The sequence below is a fragment of the Balaenoptera musculus genome, chromosome 8, assembly GCF_009873245.2.
Source record: "Balaenoptera musculus isolate JJ_BM4_2016_0621 chromosome 8, mBalMus1.pri.v3, whole genome shotgun sequence".
Lineage (NCBI taxonomy): Eukaryota > Metazoa > Chordata > Mammalia > Artiodactyla > Balaenopteridae > Balaenoptera > Balaenoptera musculus.
Window position 1 is genome coordinate 24,880,896 of NC_045792.1, and position 11,539 is coordinate 24,892,434.

Sequence of the window (11,539 nt, forward strand, 5' to 3'; positions counted from 1 at the left end):
TCCCACTCTCCGGCCCGCCTACCCAAGCCCCACCCCCGCCTTCGCCCCGTCCGTGGGCCTAGTCTCTGCCCACCTTCAGGCTGAGACTCCAGCACCGCCCCCCAGATCCGGTCCCCAGCCACAGCCCCGCCCCCAGTCCAGTCAAGGAAAGGGTGTCCGCTCACAACCCTGCCCTCCGGGCTTGGTTCCGCCCACAAGCTGGTACCTGCCCACAGCCCCACCCCTAGAGTGGGTCTCAGTCCCTGGCGCTGACCCAGGCCACGGTTCAGCCTTGCACTCACTAAGCAAACGAGACCACCTCGTCAGAGTCTTGGGTGCAAGGCCGCCGCCCCGCCCGCTGCCCCCCTTGGCAACTTAACCCATAGCCCCGCAACGTCCCGCTGTCCGCGGGCGGCCAGGCACCGGAAACTGAAGCCCTTGGCTACAGCCTGAGACCGGAAACGGAAGCGGAAGCGCCGGGGGGGGGGGTGCCGAGGAGGGAGTCGCGGGGTGGCTCACTGCCTCCAGTGTGAAGTTTTCTCCGCGGCGGGCTGGGTTCACGTGGTACGTTCAGCCTTAGTGCCAGGGTCAGGATTCTGTGAGCGGCGGACAGTCCGGGGCTCCCGTAGGAGTCTAGGGAGGGGCATGGGTCTGGGGCACCCCCCGTCCTAGGCTCCGGCATTCCTCCGCCTTTCCCACGAGCCGCGTTTCCAGCCCTGGGGCCACAGGCTCACCCCACTGGTTGGCCCGGAGCCTCCGTTTCCTCCTAGCTCTGGGCGCCGCTGTCCCCTCCTCAGAGTTCCCCCTCTCCCCATCCTTTCCCCGGTGTGACTTTGCCCCCAGGGGACTTTTAGTCACGTGCGGAGGCATTGTTTTGGTTGTTACAAAGGGGAGGGGCTGCTGCTGGCATCTAGTGTGTGGGGGCAGCGGGTGCTGCTGGACGGCCTACACCGCCCTGAACAGCGCCCTTGACGAAGCATTATCAGTAGTGCCCGGGTTTGGAAACCCTGCTCTAGGGTCTTACAGGCTTCAAAGCCCTGGATGAACTTAGAGGTTAGCTGAGTTACTTGTAGCGCCCCTGAGTGACAAGCCGTATTAAAAGCGTCTGGAGTCACAAAAAAATCACTCTCCAGCCAGATGAGTTCCGCAAGGTGAATGAATGTACACCGCATGAAGCCTCTTTCTCCCACTGGAGAGCAGATGGCTGGATAGGAGTCAGGAAAATCCAGCCATAGCCAACAATTACACGTTAAATCAGTACAGTAACTACAAAAAAGTAAAGCGAGTGGTGTGGTCTTTCCATCCAGCAGCTATTACGCCCTATAAAAGACCTCAAAAGAAATCTTTGTACCCTTCTTTCTTTTCCTACAGACAAGTTATCTCTGGAGTTCAAGTGTGAGTTGAAACCAGCCTCAAGTTTCACCTGTCCTCACTGACCCGTGGATTTCTGTGACCAGGTGAGCACCATGTGGAGCTTGTAACAACAGGTGTCAGCAGCCTCAGCTGGCAGAACTGCTACTAGGCCTTCCCTGTGCTCAGCTGTAAACACAAGGAGCCACTAAGAGTGAGGGCATCTTAAAAAAAAAAGATTTATCTTTGATGGATTATATTCAAGGGAAAGATAGTAAGGTGTGTGGTGATGTGAGCGTAAATAAGTAAATACAGTTATGTGCAAATAAATACACATTAAACAAACATGTAAATAACTATAAATAAGTGATAGAAATATAGATTTACTTGCATTCCATAATACTAAAACTTTTAGGTTTTTATATATAAGTATAAATATATAAATTTTTTATGTATATATCAGGATTACTCAGCAACCTTCCTCAGGCCCAGTTCAGTTTGACTTCTAAAACCCTATAAATCTTCCACTAAGGTTCAAAATACAGGGGTACATGAGGGAAAAATAATTTGAACTTCTTCATATTGGCAACAGAAATTTAAAATTGTATTGACCAGCAACCAGATGTATTTTCTGTTTACAAGTGTTTTCTGTTTTGTTTTGTTTCTTGTTTTGTTTTTTGTTTGTTTTATTTTTTCTTCATGATATTGAAAATCACTTGGAGGAATACTAAGCAACAACTTGTAGATTGAAGTGTAGGGCAGTAGTTTCCAAAGATTGTACTCTACAACTTGCCTTCTAATAAGAATTACCTTGTTTCTCTAAACTTTTATGAAATAACAGTCTGGTGATTCATATTACAGAGAATCATTTTGAGTAATTTTATATTGTTGGGTTTTATCAATTGTGTGTGTGTGTGTGTGTGTGCACGCATCTTTTTTGTTCTATCTTTCCTGTAACATTCTTAAGGGGAATGCTTGCTTGTTATGCAATAGATATTCTTCAAGTGCACAATTTATGGTGACCAACCATCCTCTTTTATTCAGGACTGAGCGGTTTGCCAGGACACGGGATATTTTGGGTTCAAATTAGGATTAGGACTCTAGGTAAACCAGGATGGCTCGTCCTCTCCATGAATCAGGCCTAGGACCAGATGTATAGGGACCCTGGAGAACCAAACAGACTTTGTCCTGCCTCTGTGAGATTTATATTCTAATAGGGAATTTGGATTTTAAACAATTAATGACAAGAGCGATGGGGGAGGTTGGCACAGGAGAACTCAACCTGAGGTTAACAGGGAAGCCCTCCTGAGAAGAACTGATATTTATAAAAGAGCTAAAGTTGGGAGTGGATTTAGCTAGACATGGGGTTCAACAGAGCAGTGCAGGCAGAGGGAGCTGCATGTGGACGGCCCGTGAGGCAGAGAGCCTGGTGTGCTTCATGGCCCGAGAAGACGGGATGGCTGAGGTAAGCCGGTCGAGGGTTGAGGGGCACGAGCCAGACTGAAATGGTGAGCGGGCAGGGTCAGGCCAGGCATTATTGTGGACACTGTTCTAAGACAGGGGGAAGACACCGAAGAGGTGTGAGCAGCAGAATGATTGGACCGTGCACGTGGATTAAAACGGACTTCAGGATTACGAATGAAGACTTCAGTGGCAAGGTGTTAGGGAGGCTCAGGGAGTGAGATGATTATTCCCTAAGCCTGGATGATGGCTGTAGAGTTGGAAATGCTACTAAAAATTCATTTTCTCAGTCCCACAAGCCACATTTCAAGGAGCCACATGTGATTAGTAGCTACCATGTTGGACAGAGCAGTATAGAACATTTCTTTCTTTCTTTTTTAAAAAAAAATTCATTCAATTTAAAATTAAAAACCCAGTTCACTCATTTCTCCTACCCCATCCCCCACCTCCTGCAGCCACCCGTCTCTTCTTGATCTCTGTGAGCTTGTTGTTGTTGCTGTTGTTCTTTAGCTTGTGCATATAAGAGAGATCATATGGCATTTGTCTTTCTCTGATTTATTTCATTTAGCATCATGCCCTCGGGGTCCATCTATGTGTGGCAGATGACAAGATTCCCTTCTTTTTTATGGCTGAATAATATTCCACTCTATATATACCACAGTTTCTGTATCCATTCCTTCACTGATGGATCCTTAGGTTGTTTCCATATCTTGCTATTGTAAATAATGCTGCAGTGAACATGGAGATAGGTAGATAGATAGATAGATAGATCTTTTTGAATAGTGTTTTCATTTTCTTCTGATAAATACCCAGAAGTAGAATGGCTGGATCATACAGTAGGTCTATTTAAAAATTTTGAGGAACCTCCATGCTGTTTTCCAGAGTGGTTGCACTGGCTTACATTTCTAAGAGTGCACAGTGGTTCTCTTTTCTCCACATCCTTACCAGCACTTATTTCTTGTCTTTTGCATAGTAGTCATTCTAACAGGAGGGAGGTGATATCTCATTGCAGTTTTGATTTGTATTTCCCTGATGATTAATGATGTTGAGGTTCTTGGCCTGAAGTCAGCATCAGGAGCCAGGGGCTCAGTCTGGGTGGCCTGTGCCAACAAGGGCTTTGTGACATGAGCCTCCTGGAGACGCCATGGGTGTTTGAGATCTACTACCTTGAACAGAACGTATCCCAGTAAATATCAGTAATTATGTCCTATGGGCCATGAGACATTCTGATCCAAGGTCTGGAAAGTCAAAAAACAAAAGGAGATCATCTTTCAGAGGGACTTAATGCCCTTTTCTCTTACCCTGATTACTAACTTCTCCAGTAAAATGCAGAAACTGCGTTAATGCTCTGTGCGTACTTTGCAAGGGAGACTATGCTTCCAAAGCATTAAATTTACCACCATGCCCATGTCCTCAGAAGAGGGTTAGGCAACATACAGTTTGTTTCCATGGGGCGTCTCTGTCCTTAGCAGTTACGTTTGTGGTTAATTCTGGGCATGTCAACAGGTGCCCTTGCCGTGGAGAAAGGTGATAGCAGGGCTGCTGATCTTTGTGATGGAATTTCAGCTTTGTTTTCTCTCCTATGTGTGAGGACATCTGCCTGCCCAGTGTGTGTCCCTTCTAGCTGTTTCATCTCAAGTGTCCTTCCCTTTTTGTCTCTTTCTCTATCATTTAGCCAAAATATGGAATAAAACATTTTATGGCAATAATTTTGTGTATCTGAGTAGTACATCAGGGACAGTTGCCCGTAAATGACATGACTGGGCCATTCTCCCTAATGCTGTGCCCTCTGTTTAGGTGACTTTGGAAGAACTACCAATATATCCTGGTATTTCTTTTTGCCATTGAGGAAATCAATAAGGACTCCCATCTGCTCCCCAATCTGTCCTTGGGTTTCAACCTCTACAATGCCTTTCCCAGTGACCAAAGGACCTTGGAAAGTGCCCTGTTTTGGCTCTCTGGAGGAAATCAGACTCTCCCTAACTACAGCTGCCAGGGACAGAGAAAATCTGTGGCCATTGTTACAGGAACCGCGCTGGCATTTTCAGCCGAGATTGGAACAGTTCTGGAGCTCTACAGAAGCCCACAGGTGAGTGGGTTTTTAATTCTGAGGAGAAAAGTCTGGATTTTCATCAGTGCCATTTTCCCTCATCTGATCAAAAGGAAATGTAGAACCTATGTTTACGTATCCCATGAAAGTTTAAAATATAGCCCAGGGAAATCCTCGGGTTGTGAAATGATGAACTGTGACAGGAGGAGGAAGAGGGACAGGGGTAGTGCAGGGGATGCTGTGAACCTCAATCCAGATTCCTGCCTAGGGCCATTGTTTCCATTCCCCAGCTGCTGGGAATATTGACTGTTGACATCTGACAGCTGTGTGCTTCTTAGGAAATATCCACAGCCAGGGGAACTGCCCCATCCCAGATTACACCTATCTGAGGGGACAGCTAGAGACCAATGAATGGCAGATACGGGGATGCAAAGGCCTGGATATGTGGTCTCAATTTGGGACGACACTGAAGGATCAGCTGAGACTCAGTTATAACTATATTGAATTTTTCCTCTCATTCTGCCCAATCCAGCCTACTCACATCCACACAGGTGCATCTTGGGAGCACTCCTAATAAGCTTTCTACACCCAACTGTCCACCTCAGTGACTCTTCCCAGTGACCCAATCTGAGGCAATCGGCATTCAGGAGGAGACATTACTACCAAACAAGGCAACATTAGCTTAGGAGAATTCTATCCTGGAAGAATTATTTTTTAGAAAATCAGAGAGGGTAGGTGATTGAAGTCTTCAATATGTATAGCTGATTCATTTTGTTGTAAAGCAGAAACTAACACACCATTGTAAAGCAATTTTACTCCAATAAAGATGTTAAAAAAGGAAAAAACACATTAGTTGAGCAGTGGTAATACAGTAAGTCCAAAGTATCAAAAAATTAATACAGTAAGAATTTATTTCTCTCCTAGAGTTTTCATCCAACATTGGTCTCTGGGGGAGAAAGGACCCTTCTCCCTCAGTTACATGGGGAAAGGGTGATGGAGACTCTACCATCTTGACGATGCATCATCTGAAGTTCATGCCTTCCTCAATTCTCAATGCAAGGGAGGCATAGCACAAGTGGTCCTTTCACGTTTGTGTCATGCTTTGCTCTGGGAGTAGTTTATTGATCAAAACTTGTCTGATGTCTCACCCTGACAGCAATGGGGCTTGAAAACATGGTATTCATGGGCCCATAGTGAGAAAACTGATCATCTCTACAGCAGTCTTTCTATTCACCCTATATTCTGGTCACTTGTCTGCTCAAGCTGGGAATTTTCTCACCTACCCACTAAGGAAAACAACCCCATATCCCACCTAACTCAGAATCAGGCTATTTTTTTTCTTATTCAGGTCACATATGGTCCTTTTGATCCCATCTTGAGTGATAAAGACCAGTTCCCATCACTCTATCAGATGGCCACCACAGACAGCTCCCTGGCTCAAGGAATGATCTGGTTATTGCTGCATTTTGGCTGGACCTGGGTGGCGCTATTTGTATCTGATGATTTGAAAGGCGAGCAGTTCCTCTGGTATCTGAAAGCAGAGATGGTAAAGAAAGGTATCTCTGTGGCCTTTACAGAAAATCTCCCTGCTACTAAGAAAATGTATGGACTGAGTGATGTGACTTTCATGTCCAGAATCAGAGTCTCAGCTGCAAATGTGCATATAATGTGTGGTGATACAGGGAGCCTTATGACCCTAGGCATGACAGGAGAATTTTATTTAACCTCAGGGAATGTGTGGATCATGGCAGCAAAGTGGGACGTTGTTACGTACGAGACAGACTGCATGCTTCACTCTTTCCGTGGGAGCCTCTCATTTTCACAACAGAAGAGGGAAATCCCTGGTTTTCAAAACTTTCTCAGGAGAGTTAACCCCTTCAAATACCCAAGAAGACTTTTACTTCAGTAGATTCTGGTTTGACATATTTGATTGTACACTTGCTGGATCTCATTGTGGAAAACTCAGAGACTGCCCACCTAGTTCTTCCTTAGAGTTTATGCCAGTAAATATTGACATGATGACCATGTCTGTCACCAGCTATTTCGTCTATAATGCTGTGTATGCAGTGGCCCAAGGGTTCCATGAAATGCTTTTGGTGAAAATGGAAATGGGATCTCCAGGACGTAGAGGCCAACCTATGCTTCTTCCTTGGCAGGTAAATGCCCTCCAGAAGCAGGGCCTGCATTGATCACCTGATGGCATCTGGAGGTATTATACTGAGATATAACATCATGACCATGCTTTTGTCTCAAGATCAACAGAATCAAACAAAATGGATGGAGCTAGTTATAGGCATGTCTGCAGTCGTTACAGCTATTTGCAGATTTCTGCCATTGGGAGCTTCAAATACAAATTATTTAATTAGAAAGTGTATCAGGGAACTTCCCTGGCGGTCCAGTGGTTAAGACTCTGGCCTCCCAATGCTGGGGGCACGGGTTCAATCCCTGGTCAGGGAACTAAGCCCCACATGCCTCACGGCATGGTCAAAAAAGAAAACAAAAATAATAATAATAACAACAATAGAGGCTGCCTCTATCTGGTGCTAGTCCATAAAATAAAATAAATTAAAAAAAAGAAATTGTATCAAAAATGTAGTTTCTAATGTAGGATGAAATACTGTAAAATATCCAGAGACAACTCATGATGAAACAGAGGGCTATCAAAATTGGCCAAATCGGGACTTCCCTGGTGGTCCAGTGGTTAAGACTTTGCCTTCCAATGCAGGGGGTGCAGGTTCGACCCCTCGTCGGGGAGCTAAGATCCCACGTACCTTTGGACCAACAAAACAAAACATAAGATAGAAGCAATATTGTAACAAATTCAATAAAGACTTTAAAAATGGTCCACATCCGCAGTGGTTAAGAATCCGCCTGCTAGTGCAGAGGACACAACCGGTCCTACATGGGCAATTTACGCTGTAAATGTCGTACCTGGTGCCGCCGCTGCCAGCCCCGCCGTGGGGCCCCAGTGGGCTGTCACCCGCTGGTTTTGCCCTCCTGGGAGGCTGCCACATCTGACCGGAACCACCCTGCTGCTCCAACACCTGCCTTCTGCCCTAGTCGCAGGCTGTCCCACCGGGATCGAGTGCCTTTATTGCCTGGCTTTCACATCGCGCTAAAAACGCAGTATCCCATCCAGCAGGCCAGGTACTCCCGGCTGGGGATGCTTCCTTTGGTGAGCTGGAGGGACTCACCAAAGAAGCCCGTGCTGTCTGCTCATAATTCGATCATGGTCGGCCACTTGAGAGCCATCAAGAGTCCTCCACTGGGGCACAAATTTACCCTCCTGCATTCACCAGCTGAGCAGGTAGTCAAGGTTAGGAAGCCGATACCATCCAGTCACCTCCCACTTCCTTCCCCAAAGGAGAGGGAGGTGAAGGTCCCATCCCATGCCATGGTGTTCTCTGCCCCAACCGCATGCTGCTCCCTGCTGCTGGAGAGGCCAACAAAAGAAGTGCTGGGTGAAGACCACCAGCCCATATCACCAGGCTCACTGATGTCTGGGAAGGAGCTGCAGCGTGAAAAGTCTTCACACATCCCATCAAGAAGTTCCTCTTCCCTGCTATCTACCAGCAGTAGGCCTTGCAAGCAGAAGATTCCCCTGCCGCTTTTTCTGCCGCTGCCAGGGCTGAGGTCGCCCCCATTGGGGATTGAGGCACTGACATGGGATCGAGGTGAGCTGCCCCCTCCTCCTAAGCTTCCGTGCTTGGCTCTTGCCAACAACCCAGGCACCTTGGAGAAGAACACTGAGTGGCAGCGGAACAAGATCCTGAAGAATATAAGGAAGGTCCAGCCACCGTCCCAAGAAAAGGAACCCCCAACACCCATTTGTGTAGATTCTACCACTCCTTTATACTTACCTACCCCTCTTCCAATCCCTACCATCAATCCCTCTATTTTAACTGGGCAGCCCATGACTTCTATGGCAATCCCTTCCACCAGCATGGTCACGGCATCTGGAAGTTTGACTTGCAGCCTACTGTACATCCTGATGTCTACATGGACACTACTGCCCCTTCCCAAGCTGTCATTTTTAGGTCTCCCCCAGGTTTCAGGGTGGAGCAGAGGCACCCTGCAGGGGTACCAGTGTCCATCACCCCACCTGTGCCGATGGCCCCTGCACCACCCCAATTTTTAACCATCCCTTTGGCCCCCAAACCAACCCTCAGCCCATATTTGGGACCTCTGATGGGCAGCAGAGGGCCTCTCTCCCTGGTGCTCCTGTTTTCTCCAGCCGCCCATTTATGGCTTCAGCTCCTGTTTTCTCCAACCCCCCATTTATGGCTTCAGGTCCTGTTTTCCCCAGACCCCCATTTACAGCTTGGGCTCCTGTTTTCCCCAGACCCGCATTTACGGCTTCAGCCATCATCAGTGCTTCAGCAGGCAGCACCTCTGACACCGAACCTATGGACACCACACCTCCTTCCCAGGCTGTCATTTTCCAGTCTGCCCCTGTCTCCAGGCAGAGCCAATAGCCATTTCACAGGGCTGTTCCTAGTTCTGGGAACACACCAACCAGTGGTAGCAATGCCTCAGCCCATGCCTCGACTCATTTACCTGCAACACCAGCCAACAGATAGACCAACACTTCAAGCTTGCTTGGACCCAGGTCTCCCGTCTCAGGCCACATTGGGGGCCAATGATGGGCAGAGGCCTAACGATTATTTTCTATTGGGGAACCCTGCAGCCTCAGTGCAAGATAAAGTCCTAGTCGCTCCTGAAGCCTAGCCACCGCGAATCAGCATCATGCAGTCAGCTTTGCCAGCTTCCCTATTCGCCACTACCAGCAACACGCAGCTGGCCTTTGGCGACAACCCAGGCATTCTCCCTAGGGCTGTGTCCATTGCTACTGGCTTTGGACTTGCCACCAGGATGCCCAGTACTGCGGACAGTAGCTCGCTCTTTGCCAATACCACACCGGGCCCACTGTTCATGGGACCTGAAGACCCTTCGGCCGGTGGGAGCCTTGGAGTTGGTGTGTCAGCCCCAGGCCTCACTCATTCAGAGGCATCCAGACCACTTAACTTTGGGGCAGGACTAAGTGGGGCACCCAGCACCGCTTCTGTTCCTACTTCGGGCCAGACAACCTGCCATCTACCTGACCACGGCAAGGCTGCTGCAGTAGGAGGGGCAGGCACCATCTCAGCATTTGGGAACATACCTGATTCCACCTTAAATCCAAATACCTGGGGCCTACCTGGGTGGAATACAGGTGGTATGGTGATGGCAGGGGACAACACCATCCCCACGATGGGAGGCCCTAGTGTTTCTACTTGCCGTCACTGCACACAGGGCCCATCTGGACGTAGAAAATCTACGTTTAAAAGTTCCATCACCAAGGAGAAGAAATCTGTGTCAAGGGACATGTCAGTTTCCACCTTCCAACAAAGCACACCACATCTATTGGAGTTGCAAGTGTGGTTACCACCCGTGGGTTTCAGCACACTTCTAGTTCTACCTTATTTCCTAACACAAGGGGCCCACCTGCCCACAATCCAGGTGATGGCCATGTAGGAGGGAACAACATCATGCCCATGACTGGAGGACCTGGTATTCCCGCTTACAACTGGGACCCACCTGGCCAATACACAGGTGGTGTGGATGGAGAGCACAACATCTCACCGGTGCTAGGAGGCCCTGTGTCAATAACTGCCATCAGACTTGGAACCCATCTGTGCAGAGAACAGGGGGGGCCATGGGGGACAGCACCACACCTGCTGTGACTGGATACACTTCTGGTGCCACATTCATACAAAGCACCTGGGGATACCCCTGGTCAAAACCCAGGTGGTGCCATGGGGGATAGCACCATCCATGTTTAGAGAGGAGCCTCTACTCTCAGGAAGAACACTGGGGTCCCCAAGTCAGGGCACCCCTCTGACTTAGATGAGCCAGCATTGTGTTTGGAGGCTCCTGGTCAGGGCAGCTGTGCCTGTGCTCATAGGAGTCTGGCAGCCTTATAACCTGCCCAGGGCTTCATAGGAGCCATCAGCTAATTCCTTTCTTCTATGAAGAAACTCAACAAATGAAGAGCAGATCTTATTCTGCAAACTGTGTGTAACCATGAATGGACTTTGCCTCACTGGAAAGTGGCTCAGCCCCTTTAAGTGAAACTTAACCTCCTCTCTTCCTACAGCAAGCCGGAGGACCACACCTCAGGGGTGTGCAAGATTGTGTGTGTGTGTGTGTGTGTGTGTGTTGGAGGGTGAGGAGCATATGAGCCCACTGCAGAACTACACCAGACTTGAGAAGTTCCAGTTAGGAGAGTGGAAGAGAGCTGGCTGTATCATCCACTGTGCCATCCCTGGGTTGACTGTTAACTTGGCGGACCCAAGATCCTGGCCAGTTTTCCCTAGACTTGGAACTGGCAGGATGCCCACTGCTGTTTTCAGATGCTTCCTCTCCCCCTATGCATTTGCCTCAATGGGCCCTTCTCTTTCCCAGCTTTATGTACTATATATATGTCAATAAAACCTTGTTCATATTAATCTGCTTCTGTTTATGTGTCTTTACTCACTGACTCAGCTGTAGAGGAAGAACTGACATATGTGAGTGGTGATGTGGGAGTCAGACTTAAGACACCAAAATTTTGTGTCCCAGTGACTGGGATGTGGAATTAGGCACACATTATGGCTGCATGTGCTGACTCCTGAAATCTGTTTTGAGTGTAAGGAGTGACAATCAGAAGGGACCTAAGGT

At 48.2% G+C, this 11,539-nt stretch overlaps 1 protein-coding gene across 3 annotated transcripts; it reads left to right on the plus strand.

Moving 5' to 3' along the window:
* Positions 1–339: 339 nt before the first annotated feature.
* On the plus strand, positions 340–11,330 carry LOC118900111 (nuclear envelope pore membrane protein POM 121-like). 3 transcript variants are annotated; one of them, XM_036862334.1, is made up of 5 exons: positions 340–543; positions 1,351–1,436; positions 4,588–4,879; positions 6,189–8,514; positions 9,183–9,598. In XM_036862334.1, the coding sequence occupies exons 4-5, from the start codon at positions 7,743–7,745 to the stop codon at positions 9,566–9,568; spliced, it is 1,158 nt and encodes a 385-aa protein (XP_036718229.1). In that variant the 5' UTR covers positions 340–543; positions 1,351–1,436; positions 4,588–4,879; positions 6,189–7,742; the 3' UTR covers positions 9,569–9,598. The 3 variants fall into 3 exon arrangements, with proteins under 3 accessions (XP_036718229.1, XP_036718227.1, XP_036718228.1); XM_036862332.1 differs by having other exon boundaries at positions 6,997–11,330; XM_036862333.1 differs by having other exon boundaries at positions 4,711–4,879; positions 6,189–9,310.
* The last annotated feature ends 209 nt before the right edge of the window (positions 11,331–11,539 follow it).

Bases quoted from the DNA above. Each gene is read 5' to 3' on its own strand.
- LOC118900111 (XM_036862332.1), top strand. From the start codon at position 7,743: ATGGGCAATTTACGCTGTAAATGTCGTACCTGGTGCCGCCGCTGCCAG.